Source organism: Kryptolebias marmoratus, linkage group LG16, assembly GCF_001649575.2.
Source record: "Kryptolebias marmoratus isolate JLee-2015 linkage group LG16, ASM164957v2, whole genome shotgun sequence".
NCBI classification, from domain to species: domain Eukaryota; kingdom Metazoa; phylum Chordata; class Actinopteri; order Cyprinodontiformes; family Rivulidae; genus Kryptolebias; species Kryptolebias marmoratus.
In genome coordinates, this window is record NC_051445.1 from 874,337 (window position 1) to 894,690 (window position 20,354).

Below are 20,354 nucleotides of genomic sequence, written 5' to 3' on the forward strand. Positions count from 1 at the left end.
ACTCAGGAGGCTGCACTGAATGCAAAGATTTCCACATCTTTATTTAAATTAGATCATATTAAACTTATCAAATGTTTAAATAAAGGATTCTTTAGAAAAAAGAAGGAAGAAAACGAGGAGGAGGTGCGAATAAGAGCTTGTTATCGCCCGCCGGTGATGATGTCTGTTAGCAAAATGTCTCATGAACTCCACTTTACTGGATATTTATCTACAACTGTTTTAATTTTGGAGTCTGTCTGCATCAGCTGATCAGCGTTAGCGAACAGATGATGGGTCTGACTCAGATTTCCAGAGACGTGTGGTCCAGATGACGCTCTGTGAATCTGAAGAAGTTTGGAGTTTTGAACAAACTGGGCGTAAACAAAGAGCTGCTTCAGTCAGACTCAGATTGAATTATCTGATTGCCCGTCAACTTCTCGGCTCGTCCTGCGATGACGTGAAGCCGCTGTACTCCAGTTAATGGAAAACCCATCACTGAATACAAATCCCAACAATCCGCCCCATTCCTGGCTCTTCGCTGGTGATTACCCCTTCAGAAAAACAACGTGTTTGTGTTCGGCTGTGGGTCCCCGTCGGTGCTGTCAGGTCCGTTTATCCGTGACTCTGATGTGGCGAAGACAACCTGTCGCTTCTGCGGCCGGCAGAACAATGATGGATCATCCGGCCGCACGTCGGCCATCTTGACGTGCTGAAAATGACTTTATTAGCGGTGAAAACGCCTGATGGCTGCTGATGAGCTCGTCAGACGCACCTTTGTTTGGTTCTGTCCTGATCTGAGGACAGCTCGGGGTGTGAGGCTGAAAACATGTATTTTATTTATTTTACATTTCTGTCTTTCAAGGTCTCTGCTGTGTTTCTGATTCTGCTTATTTGTCTATTTATCTTCCTTCTCCCATCTGTCTCCCCGACTCTTATCTCGTCTCCATCTCATCTGAATGCATTTCTCCTTCCATTCGTTAACGGCCCGCCGTTTTGTCCTTCCAGTGCGACCCGGGAGAAGCCACCAAGCTGCTGTACGACCTTCTCTACACCGAGCCCATCAAGATCGTCCTGATGCCCGGCTGCAGCAGCGTCTCCACGCTGGTGGCCGAAGCTGCTCGCATGTGGAACCTCATCGTGGTGGGTCTTAGAAACCAACGTGTTTACCATGTTTCTCATCACCTAACAGCTTCAGGTTGCTTCAGTTTGCTGCTCGTGTCAGGTCTGTGAAACAAGAAGATCTTAGAATATCTCCTGCTTTTACTGGTTTAAATTTAAAGGTATAGATTTGCCAATAAAGCTGAGAAACTTGGCTGAAATTGTTGCCATATGATGCTTAAGCTCCTGTTTGAACAGGCGCTGGAACATACAAGAAGTCTGCAGAAATTCAGGAAGGATGGATGAGAACAAGACTAACGTTTGTAAAAGTGTGGAGGATGAAAATTAACTAAACAAAATCCAAAATAGGTAAGATAGAGTGATTATTATAAGGTTCTGTGTGGTACAATAAGATAAGGAACCATGGGATTAGATACAATAAGATCAGATATGATACAGTTTGATATGATTCAACATGATGGGATAAAATAAAACACAATATGATTAAATTAGTAAATTTGCAATTTGTCCTTTTACTGTCCACAGAAGACATTTAGGGCTTTTTAATGAGACCAAATATGAAGAACTGAAGCTTTGGTAAGATTGGGGAATTTAAAAAAACATCCTGATTGGACGATATTCCTTCTCCTGGCAGTCAGGAGGATAAGACAGTATAATAAGATAAAATAAGAGAAGGCAGAATCAGATAAATTACATATAAATTACATAATAAGATGACAGGTTTTCATACAATAGAATAAAACAGTTCTGTTAAAACTTCCCCTTTTTTTTACCAAACAGGTCGATTTAAATGAGCGATGTCCTCCAGAGGAGGAGCTTTTTTTGTTTCGCACTAATTGGACTTAATTCCTCAAATCAATGCTGAATTTGACAGATTCTCCTGTTTCACCTTTAATCAGTGGGGAGGCTTTAAAACCTGCTGCTGAGGATCCAACTCATCATACAAGAGTTTGTAAATGTTTTATTTCTGATTTCTCCTCGTTCTGCCTCTCTGTCACTCACGCTGCTCGCCTTAATTGACGTTTTATCCTGAGATTAGTGTTTGAGAACAATCAGTTCTAGTTGTTGGCATCTGCCCTCTTCTTCGTCTGTGGTCTTCCTCCGTGTGCCACCCTCTCTCCTCCTCATTAAAAACTCTTTTTCCACTTTTTGACTTCTTCGCTTTTCCTCTTTTCTTCATCTGTTGTCGCTGCCTGGAGCTGGTCTGCTCTTCGTCACCCCTCCCCTTCCTCCTTCTCTTTTCTCACCCACTCCTCATTTCCGCCTCGGCTCCAGCAGCCGATTCTCCCCGCAGACAAAGGGATCTGTCTGTCTTTACTACACGCCACCAGTGGCACAACCTCCTAACCGCCACACTCAATTATTTCTGCATGCGCTCTGCCTGCAGCCGCCTCCTCGCATGTCAAACAGGCTCATCAGGCTTTCAGGGAGGCAGAAACACCCTCCATTTCTGGACACTGATCAAGGAGGGCCCTCGCCATTGCCTCCTCTCGGCACATTCCTAATTTGATCCCCGCTTCTTCTTCCTCGGAGCACCGGAGGCCACAGACGAGCATTGATCCACGGAGATCTGATGAGCTCAGAATCAAGACATATTGTTTGTGGTTTTTGGGAAGTTTCTCAGAGGGCTGCAGCTTTTAGTTCAGCTTTAACCTTTTGTTGTGATAGACTCACCTCTGCTTCCCCTGATAATCTGTCCTAATGACAGTAAACGAGTCATCGTCTCCTGATAACGTTAAAATCAGACAACTTCACAGCAAACCGACAGAGTCTGAGTTTTCCAACTGTTCAGTTAAACAGTTTCATGATGCCAAAAAGCTGTCTGCTTTCTGCTTTCTGGACTCGGCCTGTCTGTGAATGCACCGTGGCTCAGCTGCAATCAAAAATGCAACGTTTTACTGGTCCATGAACACATCAGTACGAAGTGGGAATCTAAAAATCTGGTCCCTGAATGCACCAATCGAATATTTTATGTTTTTCCCAATTCCTGAACGCCCCATAATTAACAGCATTCATGCATGTAACGTTTTTTATGGTTTGTGAATGTTTTATAACTAACAAACAATCAAAAATCTGACTTTTGTTTTGGTCCCTGAATGCATCACAGCTAAGCAGGAATCCAATAGTTGCAGATATTTCTGTCCAATAATCCAGAGAATATTTATAGTTTCCACAGGGAGAGAAAGAAAGAATCCATAAACATTTGATTAAAAACACAACCAGATTTTCTCTTCAACCATAATTTAAAAATATTTCTACTTTTTGTATGCTAATAATTATAGTTTTTAAAGAAAACTGGAATTATTTAAAATGGGAATCAACAGGTCAGTTAGACATTAGAGCCAAACAAAATTAAACATTTATTATGAGTTTTACGTCGATTTATCTGACCCAATTAATAAACACCAGCCATAAATATGATAAATATCCATCCTATAATTCCTGATGATGCTTTCAGAAGCATGAATCTGTGGATTATTGGTTGGTAACACGTATCCTTGTTGGTGAAGAATGACGTGTTTTTGGTGCTGCTGCAGCCAGATGTTTCTCTGCCGTCCCGTCCGATTTAATTTAGTCTTCCCTTCACATCGATTGGCTCGCCTACCTGCCTTCGCCCTCGGGGATTTGTTTCTATGGGGAGCCCACGTTGTAAAAGACATTTGACATCTATTACGGCTCCACCTCCCGCTCCCGGCGGTTAACATCCGGTGGCTGTGGAGGTAATGGGGCTGAGATGAGAGGCTCGGAGACGGAAGCTGTTTCAGTCTGTAATGGTTCCCTAAACGGCAGGTTCCTCATTTTTAAAAAAGGCCTGTCAAAGATTTTATTCCCAGTTGGTGGTGTGAAAGCAGTTGACAGAGGGGCCGTTCTCACATCGCTTTTACTGACATTTTAAAGCGTCTCTCCTCTCGGCGGCTGCTGTTTGTTTCATAGGAACCGAGCCTCGGAGCTCAAATTACATCCTGTAGGTCCGAACACAGCCACCTCTTCTAATAAAAAATAATTGGATTACTATTTAATTTGTTCTGTTTATAATAGTGGGATGTGTCATCTCCGTTTCACAGAGAAATCCTGCCAGAAATGCAATATTTGTGATTGTATTTGCAGAGTTTATTGACATTTTATGGACTAGAGGGAAGCTAAAAGGAGTCAAATGTTTCTGTGTGGCCCGGGTGGACGATGTCATATTATTAACAATATATATCAGATTTATATCTCTGTGAGGATTTATACATTCCTGGACAGCATCAGTGGGGCTTAATAAATAAAAGAGACTTGAAAAGTTAAAGTACTTTAACTTTGGTCAAGTTTAGCTCATTCATCTGTTCAGTTTTCCCCTGAAGTGGATAAAAATGACACATCATAAAACTGACAAATTACAGACACCGGGCTGTCGTTGTTTGTTTCTTCCTGGCCATCAAACACATTTATTTAAAAGCGGTCCCGTTAAAAGTCTGTTTGATTGAAATAGCTGGATTTTTTTTTTCCTTCTGAGTGTTTTTATATCATTAAAGTGTCCAGATCCTGAAGCGTCTCTGCTTTTCACCCGTTATTCTTCTGTTTTAGTCACTATTTTAGCTACTCTGCCAACGATTCTGGGGGGAAAAATATAAAAAAAATACATCAAAATGTGACTTCATTAGGATTAGTGTGGTATAATGGCCATCTTTGGAGCTCACAGACTTCACAGCAGGAGTTTTATTTTGAGATCTTTGTGTTTTTTACAGAATCACAGTTTAAGTTTGATGATTTTTAGAGATTTTATTCATCTTAGAGCGATGAAATTCGAAAATTTCCAAAAGTTTCCAAATTTCCAAAACAAGCTCTCGTCATTCCTGCAGACTTTACTCTTCTTCTATGGTTCATACATCAGAATGTTTGTATTTCTGTCCTCTGTCTTCCAGTGTATCACTGACTGTTTTAGGATTATTGGTTTTCTCTTAAATCCACGCAGAGCGCACACAAACGCTGACATCCATTGTGCATGAGCTTAATTTTCACTTCAAACCCTGAGTTGAAGGGTCTCTTTAACCTGTCGTACCTCGTCTGTCAAACGCCGGAGAGGAATAAAAATTAACACACATGGACACCAGACGTTTCTGCTGCTCCTGGTTCAAGAATCGTTCTGTTACTTTTTATAATTGTCTCACAGCGACGGTTTGTTCGAGGCTTAATTTCTGCGCTGCGGTGGCCGCCCCTCCCCCTCTGCTCTGAGAAAAGGCGGGAATCACCATGGCAACCAGTGACTCAGCAGATTCTGTCAGTGGATCTTTATGATTTTAACTTTAGAGTTTCAAAATAAGGCTCTTAGTTAGTCCTCAGAATAAGAGTCTGACTGTCGTAGTTTGTAATAGTAGGAGAATCTGTGTACGGTTCGTTCTTTGGTTTTTTCGTTTTAAAATAAAATTGCAAAAACAAAACAAGCATGTGTTTTTTTGTTTTTAAAATGAAATGAGAAAAACGGCAATTGCAAAAATAAAGGGGTAAGTTTTTTTTTTTTTTTAAACTGCAATGGTTAAACCAAAGACAAGCTTTTATTTTGTTGTTAATTCAATGGGACATGCTTGTTTTGTTTTTGCAATTTTATTTTGAAACGAAAGAACCATCCACAGATTCAGGATGTTTGTCAGACATGTTCTGGTTTCTAATTAACGTGGCGTCTCTCCTGTCTTCAGCTCTCCTACGGTTCCAGCTCGCCGGCCCTGTCCAACCGCCAGCGCTTCCCCACCTTCTTCCGCACCCACCCGTCTGCCACCCTCCACAACCCCACCAGGGTGAAGCTCTTCCAGAAGTGGGGGTGGACACGCATCGCCACCATTCAGCAGACCACAGAAGTTTTCACTTCGGTCAGTTCTTTCACCTTCTTCACCTCAATTTCACACGTTTCTTTTAGCCGCAGCTCTTTGTTCCTCGTCTTCTTTTATCTTCCTCGCTGGGCTTCGTGTCCCGCCATCACGGTTAAATCCCCGCTGCTGGCTCGCTGATTGCCTGCCCGCCTCTGGATGTTTGTTTATGAGCTACAGAAACACACCTTTAATCAATCTCTCCTGGTGACTGATGGGGGATTTTTTTGAAGTAATTTGTTGGAATATTGGTTGTGAGAAATATCGATCAAGCAATGCATCCTTCTCGGGAACAGTAGTCGATACCGTGGCATCTGTTCTGTTTCCCTTTAATGGAAGTTAATGATTCTGCTCCTTCCTTTCTTTTCTCACGTTCTTCTTTTCTCATTTCCACTCGTGTCGAAAAATCTGCTCAGTTTTTCTTGTTTATGGCTCATCCGCGCCTCTCCTGAGGGAGGGGTGCGTTACGGACACACACGTTCACCTGAAAGTGAAGGGAACGCCGTTTGAACCAGGTTGGATCACCATGGTAACAGACGTTGAACCCGTGTCCTTCTCATGCTCAGAGTTTCGGTTTAAATTGTCTGTAAGAAGCTCCACTTGTTCACTGATGAAGAATCAGACTGAGGTAACATTTATGTTGTGTGATCTGTGATGATACAACCAGGCCGGGAGTCAAACCTTCAACAGTCACTTTATCTTAGTAAGATGTTGATCCAATGTTGGTATTTTGGCTCCATACACACTTCAATGGACATTTATCGCCTGCGTGAGAGAAAACAATGCATCTACAAGTCATTAACTTTTGGAATAAATCCAATTAAAGATGGCTGAAGATCCAGCTGACTTTAGAGGAGACAAAGATGGCTCTAACTCGGTCAGAGTTACAGGTGTTGGTGTGGTAGCAGCTGAGAGTTAAAACTCAGAGCCTCCATCACCAAACGAACAGCATTTAATCTGTTAAACACTTTATTAATCACAGACTTCTCTTCTTCTGCAGAACTCTGATGGATCTCAGCAGTGAAAACATGTTTAATACGTTTATAAAACCTGCAGATCTCGGAGTTTGAGAAGAAGCTTCGCCGTCACGGCAGGAATTAGAAACTGTCGGCTTGATGCCACGTTGCCGTGGAAACAGTCTGTAAATTCAGGGGATGATTGTGTTTTATTCTGTCTGGATGATTTAAAAACTGCCAATGTTTATTTCAAAAAGTAATTAGTCTGTTTGTCAAAGAATATTCAGTAAATCTGATTCGGTTAAAGAGTGAAATAATTTTTTGGCAGAAACTCTTTAAATCAGATTTATTCGTTTATTGTTCGGTCTCCATCGCTTCCTCTTTATAATCCTTTCAAAATAAAGTCTAAAGGCAGAAACAGATGCTGGGAAGCACAGAGTTGTTTCTTTTTTTTGGGGGAAAAAGCACATTTAGGAAACAACTTGGTGATAAAAAAATAAAAAAGACGGCCATGACGGTTACAATAATTCTTTGACTTTGTCCATTTTACCCAGACCAAAATGAAACCTTCCCTGCCCAGATCCAGGTTTACCTTTATTTCTGCAGCCTTCCTCTCTTGTCCTATAATGTTGTCTTTATTCTTCACACGTCTCCGTTTATTTAACCTGCTGTTTGTATGAATAAAGTGTTGAATCTGTGCATAAAAAGGGTCAAATGATGCATAAATCCCCCTTTTTTCTGTGTGACTGTGCACAGAGCCTGAGGAAGAAAAGCCAGAGTTAAAGAAAGATGACAACCAGAGCTGTTATGTGTGATATTTAAATCTTTCCTCAGCTGTGTTCTCCTGTTGTTGGACGTGTTTTTGTCTTTCACCCCGTCACCTCTCTGTGTCTCTGCTCTCCCCCCTCTCCCCGTCTGTCTCCCTCCGTCCTTCCTTTCATCTGACAGACTCTGGACGATCTGGAGCAGAGGGTGAAAGAGGCAGACATCGAGATCAGCGTTCGTCAGAGCTTCCTCACCGACCCGGCTGTCGCTGTCAAGAATCTCAAGGTGCTTTTGATTAAAAATTCACCTCAGCTGCCGGCCGTCTCCTTCCCCTTCCTTCCCCTTCCTTCCCCTTCCTCCCCCTCCGGCTCACAGCTGCTAACATTAGCATAGAGGCGATCTGAATGAGGAAATTAATGCGCCATGCTAATTATCAGCTCCTGAATGGCAATATGTGGCATCCTGTCAAGCAGCGGGACTTTGGCACATTGTGCTGCCACATCAAGCTGCGATGCTGTGAAGTCAAATTCATGCTGCTGATGTAACCAAGCAATGTTTTCTGCTAATTTCCTGCAGCGCCAGGACGCCAGGATCATCGTGGGGCTCTTCTATGAAACCGAAGCCAGGAAGGTGTTCTGTGAGGTTCGTAAAACCAGAACCTGATTCTCCGGCTGCTTGCTTTGACACGCCCCCGGCAGTGATCCGTCATCCGCCATCTTTGCTGCAGGTGTTTAAGGAGAAGCTCTACGGGAAGAAGTACGTGTGGTTCCTGATTGGCTGGTACGCAGACAACTGGTACAAGATCAAAGACCCGGCGATCAACTGCACGGTGGAGAACATGACGGAGGCCGTGGAGGGTCACGTGACCACCGAGATCGTCATGCTGAACCCCGAGACCGTCCGCGGCGTCTCCAACTTGGTGGGAACTCAAAACACGAAACCTTAACGTGAGCCAGAGAAATGAGTTCTTCTGCAACAATGCAGAGAGAACTCTGAGGGCTAAAAGCTAATATGAGCCAAACAGAAGCTAAAAGCTAATATAAACAGAACAGAAGCTAAAAGCTAAAAGGAGCAGATCAGAGGCTAAAAGATGAAATTAGCAGAACAGAAGCTAAAAGCTAATTTGGGCAAAACCGAAGCAAAAAAGAGCCAAACAGAAGCTAAAAGCTAAAAGGAGCCAAACAGAAGCTAAAAGCTAAAAGGAGCCAAACAGAAGCTAAAATGAGCAGAACAGAAGCTAAAAGCTAAAATGAGCCAAACAGAAGCTAAAAGCTAAAATGAACAGAACAGAAGCTAAAAGCTAAAAGGAGCCAAACAGAAGCTAAAAGCTAAAAGGAGCCAAACAGAAGCTAAAATGAGCAGAACAGAAGCTGAAAGCTAAAATGAGCAGAACAGAAGCTAAAAGCTAAAAGGAGCCAAACAGAAGCTAAAAGCTAAAAGGAGCCAAACAGAAGCTAAAATGAGCAGAACAGAAGCTGAAAGCTAAAATGAGCAGAACAAAAGCTAAAAGCTAAAATGAGCCAAACAGAAGCTAAAAGCTAAAATGAGCAGAACATTAGCTGAAGGTCATGAAAGGTGGGGGTGATATGCTTCTCTTCCAGGAATTTTGTCTTTAATGTCTTTCTAACAGCCAATAAAAAACAAAGTTTAATTAAATTTGGAGATTTTTACCATCAGATAGTTAAACTCGTCTCACGGCCACAGACACCGGTGTTGTTGGTTTAAGTATGAAGTTGTAGCTTATTTTTTATTTTTCTACTGTCAAATGGAGGTGAAACTTGTGATTTATCCTTAACTTGTTTAGAAATTATTGATCTTTGGAGAGAAAATCTGTCAGATATTCCATCGTTAGCAGAAAACTTTCTGCCTCTTGACTGGTTTTAATTCGTCTGGAATCAGTTTTAAACCTTTGAGGATCCATTTATTGTAAAAAAGCACAATAATGTTCTTATGAACATTATGAACCTGGAGAGAAGTCTGAGGTTTTCCAGGATGTGGGAGTGATTCTGGAGATGATGTTTATTTTAGGGAGGCAGGATTGGAACATTTTTATTTGAAATCTGTGTCTCAAAGCTCAGATCTAAAATAAACTCTGGCCCTGAGCAAATAGTGCCTCTCAGAGAGGATGTTCTGATTTTTAATCTTCTGTTTCCTGATGTGAGGATTCAAACCAGCGGTTCAGCTGCACGGGTCACAGATTCAGTTATTTACTTAACCTCCAGCTTGTCTCACTTGTTTTTATTTATGTTGACAGTGAAAACAGGTTTGTGTAGCTGCGTCTTCAGGTGATGTGTGTCCTGAACGCACGCTCACTCGTCTCCCCGCTTGGCGATGATGTTTCTGTCCTTTCCTGAGTGTCTAAGTTAACTTTTGGAGGGAACTGGATCCAAGATGGCTGCCACAGCCTGACCTTAAAAACATCAGAATGTCAGTTTGACGGAGACTGAGGCAGGATTTGGTGCCAGCTCCTCTGTGGACTGATGGACTTTTCATTTAATAATGAAACTAAACACAACTTCCATTTTTCTCTCCTCAGAATGGTAAAAATTAACCCATTATTCCTTAAAGTGGACATTTTCCCCACTTTGAAAGTATTTCTGTTTCAGCTCTTTGTGGAAACTTCTCATACCTTCTCCCGAGTTATTTCAGGAAACGTTGGAGCATTGGGAGCAATAATGACACACGGCTTCAGTGAACTGTGCATGACCTGAATCCACTTAATGTTCAGAATCCGTCCAGAAAGCTGCGGATTATTTACGTTAAGCAGTTTTTAACGTCCATCTTTTAAGATTTGTCTCGACGCTCGTTTCTCCTCTAATCCTCGTTTTGTCTGCATCCCTCCCGTTATCCGACCTTCCCTGGCTCTGCTGCTCTGTCCCGGATCATTTCTTCATTTGTCTCTCCTTGAGCGTTCCCACCTTCCTCCCACCTTCCTCCTCACTCTTCCTCCTCATCAGCAGCTGTTGTTTATATTCATGCAGCACCTGCCACTACCTGCAGATTTAGCTGCTGATGTGCTGCTCTGCAGTTGAGAAGAATTACAGAGAGACCTCCTGATTATAGTCGAATCTATTCCAATTCAATTTCTAACTTGAAAATTGACACGTTTCATTTAGACGGCGCTCCCGGGCTCAGCTCCCGGGCTCAGCTCAGGGTTCGGCAGGATCACGCTGTCAGCTGGTTTTCTGTGGGTAGTGGCAGATTTAAATGGCAAATGCTGGGGTGGAATTTCAATTAGGTGAAATTGACATAACTGAATTGGAGGTGTGTAGGCCTAATTGGCCTGAGAGAATCCGCAGAGACGCCTTGATGAATGCTTGATTGGTGTTTAATCTCAAAAGCACCAAAACCGCCTGCTGAGAAAAGAAATAGGGTAGAAGACTTCAGATTTTAATGGAGTTGCTATTTGATTGGCTCTGAATGGTCCGAGACCGTGTGCTTATTGTGAAAATGACCAGTTTTATCTCTTAATGCTGCCGGCGTTACGCTTCATGGGGGATTTGTTATTTTCCAGCGCGAGGGGAAGGTTTCCTAACGTTTAACTGACGAACACAAATGGGCTACAAGTTAATAAAATGGAATGTTTTGGTAATTTTTTTTCAAGAAGAAGGAAAACATTTTCCTCCAACCTCTTTTTAAATTGCTTATTTTTTCTCAAATATTGATGAAATGTAAGAAAAACTAAATCTTAATCTTAAGGCTCCGATCTTTTCAAAGTCATCTCAATATTTTGGAAAATGTAACAAATTATGTTGCGTTACAACCACCAGCTGAATTTTAGTAGGATTTATTTATTTCCAACAAGTTTTCAGCAAGCCAAAAATGTGAAAAAAAGAGAAAGTATTTAAATAAAAACGGTGGATCCTGAGGGATGGCCGGGCCGAGCCACGTATTGATCCTATCAGGAAACACATTAGGATGTTATTTATTGACACGACTGTGATCGGCTTTTAGGCATCGAGCTAAAACTTGGTCAATCTTTACATCTGACCCTTGGGAGGGGGGGGGGGAAGGCAAACAGACATATATTTAACAGAATGTCACAATATTAATATTAAAACATTTACAACAAAATATCAGGTAACCCAAGTTTATAAAACGTCACAATGTGAGACGCTTAAACGTTTCAGGTGCAAGATGTGAGTAAAAACCTCTGACAGGTTCTGTTAGCTGTTAGCTTAACTTTAAACCAGATTAAACATTTCTGTTAGGAATAAAAAAGGCTGTTTGTGTTTATATATCCAGTTTTTCTGCCTCCTTGCCATCTTGGTGACTTTGTTGATATATTTAGCCACTTTCTGACCCTTCTAATGACTCTTTTTCAAAAAAAAGTGACCAGCGACACATCTGGCAACTCTTTCTGGTTTTATTGAAGACTTTTTCTTTGGGGAAATTGTTTGTAAGTAAACTTAAATAGTCAGAAAAGTCTAAAAGATGCTGATGAATGAGCTGAAGTTTGATGCTAATAAAAAACGTATGGAAAGATAAAAACGGGGGAACCAGCAGTAAATGCTGACTCAGCGTTAACACTGGTGTGACTCAGTTTTTCTGTCCTCTCCCTCCCGTGTCTCAGACGTCTCAGGAGTTTCTCGGGGCCCTGATGTCCCGTCTCGGGGGGAAGAACCCGGAGGAGACCGGCGGGTTCCAGGAGGCCCCTCTTGCCTATGACGCAGTCTGGGCTCTGGCCCTCGCTCTGAATAAGACCGTGGCGCCGCTGAAGGCCAGAGGCCGCCGACTGGAGGACTTCAACTACAACAACCACGACATCACCTCGGAGATCTACAGAGCGCTCAACACCAGCTTATTTGAAGGGGTTTCAGTAAGTCCTGCTGCTCGTAGTTACTGAAGCACCTGGCCACCTCTTTGTGACGGTATCGTTATCCAACCAACAATCAACACAAAATAAGCTGCAGAGTGACAGAAATTATTCAGTCAAATCCAGCCAGTGACTCAGCCGCTGCAGCCAGACTTTCTATTATTTCCTCACACAAAAGGAATAATTGCAGATTTGTTTGTCTTTATATTTTAAGAGTTTTTATTTTACAGATCTGGTGAGAGATGGATCTTTTTTCAGCCTCATTTTTATTTTTCTAGGACAGTTTGCCCCCCCACCACCCGTAGTGTAACGACAGTTTGTTGGGTCGTTTATTAATAAGTAAAATCAGTGCAAGCTTCTTCTGTCGGCTGCTAACCGAGCTAAAATCTGAAGCAAGTTTGCAGGAAAAGTTTGTGAATTACAAGCTTCAAATCTGTGGAATAAAACTTGTTTTTTCATGGATTAAGTTCTGTCTGGACAGGTGTGTGCCTGTCCTTCAGTATTTGTTTGTTAGTTTAAAAGTCGATGATTTAGCACTATCGTGACATTTACGTTTGTAAGAGGTGAAATAATTGACTTTAACTTTAGTACCTGACTGAGCTGAGTCAGACAGTTCCTACCTTAAACTGCAGGAAGTGTAAGACAGACACATGTGGGGGTTCTAAGACGGACAGAAGTCAACCTGATCCAGCTGCGGTTTCAGGACAATAAAACAAACTCAGTGTTGTAATTCTGGCAGTTGTGTGTTTTTAAAAAGCAACTAGAGGAGACGGATCCACAGCCACTTCCTGCTCTTTGTGTCTCAGGGCCAGGTGGTTTTTGACGCGCAGGGCTCCAGGATGGCGATGACCCTCATCGAGCAGCTGCAAGGTACGACACCCCCACACTGAAAGGAGCAACAAATGTCACTCATTCAAAAGAAGAAATCGATGGTTGCTTTCAGCTTGCATTTGTTGTGGTTCTTGTGGCCTCGGAACGACTCAGGCAAATGCAGAAATGTGGTGAATCAAGGCTTCACTCTAATTGAGCACAAGTCTTCGTTTTAAAGCTGTTTCTGGAAATTGCATCCTATTTGTCACCGGTGACTTAATGAGTTTCCTCGCGCAAGATAAGGTGGAGGATTATTTTCTACCTCTGTTCTCATCGGCGTCCTGAAGGATGAAAATTTATAATCCCAGCGTCGGTGTCGAGGTAATTTGGCATTCACAACGAGCCGACCTGACTGGAATCCCTGAACGCCGGACCTCATCAGTATTCCCGCTCAACGCTGCTACATAAGCTTTTATTTCTCGTCCTTTTCTCCTTCGTCTCCCCTTGGGTTTGTTGTCCCTCTTTATGCTCCGTTTCATCCATCATCCTCTTCTCATTGATTCCATTAACTAAAACACCGCTGGTATAAATAAATGTTTATCTGCTCGTTCTCAGAGAATGTTCTTTTTAAACTTCCAGGTGGCAGCTACAGGAAGATCGGTTACTACGACAGCTCCCAGAACCACCTCACCTGGTACGACAAAGATGTTTGGATCGGTAAGTTCATGTCTGTGTTCGTCTCACCTCTGACCTCTGACCTCTGACCTCGGCAGCCGAGATCGTTTTAGCAGCTGATTTTCTCGTGCTGTCCTTCCTAAACGAGCTTTCAGGTTTCAACTTCTCTGAGCCCCAACCGGAGCCTCGGGTTTGTTTTTATTGTTTTTATTCTGGGAAATTCAGATTGAACACTTTACTGTCATTTCAGTTATTAAAGCAGGGAAACAACCTGCGTTAAAGGGGTAGTTTGGACATTTTGAAGTGAGGTTTAATCTCCTTCCTCAGTTTTAGTTTTAGCTAACAGTTACCCTGAGCGCGGCGAGGCCTTAAAGTTACTCCAGCCTCAGAAAAGTTCTCCGTGAGTCAAACAGACATTAAATAAAGTCTGGTACCACCGTGTCGGACCTGTACCACCATGTCAGACTGGTACCACCGGGTCAGACTGGTCAGGAGGAGCGCCGGACCGGTACCGCCATGTCGGACCGGACCCACATTAGGTGCAGTTTCTGTCTCCAGATGTCGTCTTGGTCTCGGCGTCCTCTGAGGCGGGACGTTCTCAGTCCTTCTCCGTACGAACATCTCTGAGCAGATCCTGATTTCAGGGAAGGTTTGAGTAAATTCATCCCTCCGTCATGAAGCGTTTTTCTGTAATTCCTGCAGCCTTCAAAGAGAATCAGGAAAAGAGGCTGTTTTTGGAACTAAATGCTGCAGTTTGGACTCTTTAAAAATTTAAAGAACCGTAATGAACAAAAAGTTGTGTTTTATGAGCCCTCCCTGTGTTCAGAGGGAAAACAAACCGCTGAAACAGCCGAAGGACTTCTCTGAACGAGCTAAAACTCACCTGGTAAAACCATAAGAAGCAGAACACTAGCTAAAAGCTAAAAGGAGCAAAAGATTGGTAGCAAAAAAATGGTTAAATGCCTAAAACCTCAAAATACCAAAATGCTAAAAAGAGCAAAGGCTAGCTGAAATGTAAATGTAGCAAAAAGGTACCTAAAATCTAATAGTAGCAAAAGATTAGCAAAAAGCTAAAAATAGAAAAGTGCTAAATGTAACAGAATGGTAGCTAAAAACTAAGAGTAGCTAAAACCTCAAAGCAGATAAACACAAGCTAAAAGCAGGCAAAGGTTAGCTAAAAACTAAATTAGCAAAAGACAGCAAAAGAGTCATGCTAAAGTAGCAACAGGGTAGCTAAAAGCTATAAGTACCAAAAGAATAGCTAAAAGAAGAATAAAGCTAAAAGTATCAAAATGCTAACCAAAGTAAAACATGCAAAGGGATAGCTAAATGTGTCAAAAAACTAGAATATAGCTAGCTCAAAGTTAAATGGAACAAAACAGTAGCTGAAACCACAACTAGCTAAAGGCCAGCTGAAAACTAAAAGCAGAACTGAAGGGAACTAACCTTCGATAGGAAAACATTTAGAAATAAAGTGAAATATTTTGAGAAGAATAAAACATTCAGCTGATCTCCTGAATCAGCTAAAACAGCTGAAGTTATGCATAAACAGGTCATAATGTACAGAAAGCTACAAACAGGAAACAGTCGTGTGGATAACAGGATTATTGAAGCTAAACTCCAGTAATGAACCTTTTCCTCTCAGAGTAACTCAACCTGCAGGATTTTAGCTGTTCGAGTCCAAACCGAGCCGAACCTCGGCTGTAAATGCTCCCGCCTGCGTTCCAGTTGGCCGTGAAAACCTGTTAGTGTTGATTTGCCTCAAACAACCAGGAGGCGTGTTGTGGTTGTTTCCTGGTCCGGTTCGTCCCCGGAGACGTGACACAGTTGTGTCTGGACGAACTGTGTCACTGATCAATCCTTCACGGCCCGCTGGCCCGCGGACACGCCACGCTTTTCTTTCAGCTCGTTAGAGAGCCGAACGTCTGCCGGGGCCCAACTGATTCCAGGTCAGCCTCGGCTGTTTGCGTCCGTTTGTTAGCAAAATATCTCAATACCTCCAGGTTTGATGTCAACGAAACTTTCAGGAAATCATTACTGGATGTACATTTTCAGCTGATCAACCCGATTCAAGATGGCTGCCACAGCTAACCCTCAAACAGCTGTAACTCTGATTTGTGTGGTAGTAGCTAAGAGTGATCCTCAACACACGCTCTGAGGGCGAACAGTGAGATAATCTCGGTTTAAAGCTCTGGCGGGCGATATGCATTCCTTCATGAGGGCTCAGCTTTTAATTTGAAAGGCGAAAGTCTTGTTTGTCTCAAAGTGTTAGAGATGCGTTTGTTTGTGTTTATAAAACACGATTAATTGCCTCCATGGAGAAATTGGTCCTCTCATTTCCTGTTTTGAAGTCAGATTTTGTTGTTTTTCCCGCTCCTCCTGCCTGACACCTTGTTGTCGGCAGCGGCGGAGAAGTTTTTTTTTTCTGCGCCCGTCGGGGGTCGAGCTCGTTTCTCGCACCGGAGTTTAACCCCTTGTTTACCAGGCGCCCCCTCCCCTCCCCTCCCTCTGCACCGTATCCCTAACAACCACTTCAGCTCGGCTTTTCTTCACATCGCTGTGGCAACTGTTACCGAGCCGGGGTCTCCATGGCAACACCCTGTCCCGATTCTTTCATCAAGGACGGAGGAGGGTTTGAAGGCTGCGAACAAAACGACTGAACGGACAGTCGACAAATAAATACTGATGCTTCCTGTTTACAGTCACAGGAAGAATTATTAGTGATAAACTTTATTTCTGTTCCTCTTTGATGTTAAATACAGATAAATAGGTTTTAAATGAGGTAAAAGTTAGATTTAAATGCAACAAGATGGAACAAAATTCAGTATTTTTAAGAGTTACTGTCATCTGAAAACCAAGGATTACAGAGTTTTAAACGTATGCAGCAACAAGAAATATGTCGTCCTTTTGGTTGCACCTGTTTTTCACCAACAGGTGAGTTGTTGTGAATGCTGAGTCAGCGTTAGGCTGTTTTCTGTCAAACTTTCAGCTGTTTCATCCACTCAGGTGTGAAAACATTCAGCTTCTTCTTTACAGGACAGAGATGAGTTTTTGGTTGAAAAACGTTTTTTTTAAATCTGTTAATTGTTTCAACTTTAACTCAGTTTCAGCTTCTTTAACAAACACCAGCAGCCAGCAGCCGTCACACTAGTTAAGTGTTAGTTATGTTAAGTTACAGCTAAGTTTTTCTACTTTTAAACCATCAGATTAAAACTAAAACTCTGAGAAACCAGAACCTCACTGAACCGGACCAAAACATCAGCTGATTGTTGGATGTTTGCAGTTTTTCACCCGCTGCCTTTCACGGTGAAGTTTTAAACAAAGATGTGACTCTCAGCTGCAAACACGCCTTAAAGTTTGTAAAAATGACAGAATTTTACCAATTTTTGTGTTTGCAGAGGTTCATCATCTGTCAGTTGTTGGTGCAGTTTACATCCAAGGATTACTTTAAGTTTTGGCCACTGGTTCGGGGGATATTTTGCTAACAAATAGACAAACAAGCACACAGACACGTATACGTGATCGCCCGCCTTTGAATTATTATATACTGTATGCTGGTGCAGTTTAGAGTTTCCATGTTCTCCCCCCTCAGAGCAGAAACATACATGTCGGGTTCATTAAGAGCTCTGAGCTGTCTGTAGGTGTGAGTGTCAGCATGTGTCCCAGGGATGGACAGCTGACCTGTCCAAGGTGTCCCCGTCCATCCATCCCCCCAACCCTGAACAGGATCACATGGTCAAATAAACATGGATAGATGAATGAATGGATTAATGGACAGATAAATGATGGACGGATGACAGGAAGACTAAAACCTGAGTTCAGCTGGATTCAGTTCTGCGTTTGTCACATCTATTCTGTTCTGTCTGCATTGAGACACGATCTAATTTTAGTCGGCACCATCCACTGGGCTGCCAGGTCCGGTGTTCTGGTGACCAGATGAGCCAAAAGCTAATCCAGCATTTAGCTGAGTTAGATTGGAGTTGTCACTGAGGTCCAGTGAGCCCCGTCGTTTCCCATTTCTGGCCTGTCAGTTACTGGAGGCTATCTTTGGCCGGATCTGTAGCCGGTTTTGGCACAAATCTAACCTCTGGTGTCTCTCGGCGGCCTTAATTCTGACCCTTTTATTCTTCCTTGTTGATTTAAAGAAGTGTACAGCCCTGTCAGGTCAGATTTATAACATCATATCTCTCTTTTTTTGTTTTTTAAGTGATTAAAAACTCGCTGACCCAAATATCTGATTAAACACGGAGCTGCTCAACTGTTTACTGTACATTTCTACACGTCAGGAGAGGCTGGGTTTCACGCTGTCAGAATGTAATTTATTTGCCACTCTGGACAAAAACATCTCATCTTCTCCCAACCCGGAGGTGTTTTTGATGACAGCAAGTCTTCAAAAGTCTCAGAAAGTCATCAAGAACCCCGGGAGGAGTTTAAAAGCCTTTAATATTTTTCTCTTGTCTGTCAGAGGCCGTGATGTTTGTTTGAAACTCGTATCTGGTTGTATTCTGCAGGGAGACGGTAAAAAAGCGCCGCCGACACATTGATTGGATCTCCCTCAGGCTTCCGTGACGAGTGACAGTCCTGAGCTTCGTTCTGTGAATTACACTTCAAACATTTGGGCTTAGGAGCTCAAAATAATCAGAACACAAAGACTGGTTCTCCACATGTTGGCAGCAGTAGCTTAATGGAAACAAAACTGTGTATTTCAACACGTTTTTGTCGTTTTTCTGGTTTGTTTTTGTGATTTGTTTGGTCCTTTAGTGTAAAAACTGGTAATAATTTGTTGCTTTAGACAAATTTCTGGAAGTGTTTGGATTGACCTGGACTTAATAAAAAAATGAAAATAATATAAATTATCTGTGTTAATGACTGTTTGCAGGATATTTTTTAGACTTCTGCAGGATTTTTATGCTCATCAGGACACTGAAGATGGAAACCTGCTCATATTTTTACGTCCAAACATTTAACAGCTTTTAATAAATCAATCTGCAGTTTCCCCTCCGGTCCAGTAGGTGGCAGTAAAGCTTTCTGAGTCATAAAGTTGACGGCAGATATTTCTCCACGGTTTCTCTTTTAAACAAGCATCCATATTGTTTTGCCTCCTCTGCTTCTGGTTGTTTTTGGCTCCTCGTTTTGACTCGTAGCACGTGTGATTAGCGTGCTAGCATGATTATAAATCCTGAAGGACTGTCCTGAACGCCAAAATCATGAACTAATGAAGTTTCCGTGCGTTTATCTGTTTTAGTTACAGTAAAATAACCGTTAAAATTAGTTATTTTTTTCTTACTTCAGGCAGTGAGTGTGTGTGAGGTAACGGAGTGTGCGATTAAAAAAACCTAATCTCCGCCGGATGCCACCAGCTACGCTCTCGCTGCGTGACGGAAGTGACAAGCATCTAAAGAGAGTGCGATGGGCGCCTCGGTGCCCTGCGGGGACGACACTGACACTTCCCTCTGACATCTGACACATCAGCTTCACGCCGCGCTGACACTTCTGCTCTGCTTCCCCTCTGACATGCACACAAACCCTGGCAAAAAGCAAAAACATGAACCCAAGTCGCACTCGATGCATGCTCAAACGCTCCACGGCGCTCGGGGGGGCGGGGCCTCTTCAACATGGTCGCTCATGCTTGGAGTCGAGATCCACATGTGTGGGATTTATTTAGCCCACATTTACATATGCACAGAGAGACTGATCTGTGGGCAGAGACAGGCAGAGAGAGACACAGGCAGAGAGAGACAGACAGAGAGAGAGACGGTCAGAGAGACAGACAGTCGGACAGACGGACAGACAGACAAAGAGACAGACAGCTAGATGGGAAGTCAGGCAGACAGTCAGAGGCCGGTGAGAGGAAAGAGACTCCCTGTCCATCTGTCCATCTCTGAAGCGTCCTCACTCAGGATCTGTTCTGCTGTAAAGCTACACAAGCATGAATAATTTGGTGCTTAATACACACACTCACACGTTTCTTTAACCCCTAAACTCCGCAGGCAATTTTATTTTTTCTTGGTTTCCACTTGAAAAAACTTTCACACATCCAGTCAGCAGCAGCTCTGAGGGCAGAACGGAAAAAATCCTCCAAGTGGAGACTTTTAACAAAAAGAAAAGAAACATAAAGAAAAATTTTAGCTGCTCAAAACTCTAAGCAGCTCTTTAAGCAGAGATTCAGTGTGATTTTGAGATCTGCTTAAGTATTTAATCATCTAAAAATTGATTTTTGCTTTTCTAAACATTTAGTCTGGTTATTTTAATTCTCCACTCAGAAAGGGATCAACATCTTTTAACTAGATGTCAATCAAACAACTAACAACCAATCAGCTCAGGTCTTTAGCTGTGTGCTAACAACCAATCAGCTGGGGTCTTTAGCTGTGTGCTAACAACCAATCAGCT

The 20,354-nt window shown here is 42.6% G+C and overlaps 1 protein-coding gene across 2 annotated transcripts in view; it reads left to right on the forward strand.

Moving 5' to 3' along the window:
• gabbr1a (gamma-aminobutyric acid (GABA) B receptor, 1a) overlaps nt 1-20,354 on the forward strand; it is an 87,321-nt gene that overhangs the window by 37,438 nt on the left and 29,529 nt on the right. For both annotated transcript variants that reach the window (XM_037980305.1, XM_037980304.1), the window contains exons 8-15: nt 985-1,119; nt 5,775-5,945; nt 7,847-7,948; nt 8,240-8,305; nt 8,391-8,582; nt 12,237-12,482; nt 13,286-13,349; nt 13,929-14,006. In XM_037980305.1, the coding sequence (XP_037836233.1) occupies nt 985-1,119; nt 5,775-5,945; nt 7,847-7,948; nt 8,240-8,305; nt 8,391-8,582; nt 12,237-12,482; nt 13,286-13,349; nt 13,929-14,006 (1,054 nt within the window). The remainder of the gene's footprint in view (nt 1-984; nt 1,120-5,774; nt 5,946-7,846; nt 7,949-8,239; nt 8,306-8,390; nt 8,583-12,236; nt 12,483-13,285; nt 13,350-13,928; nt 14,007-20,354) is intronic.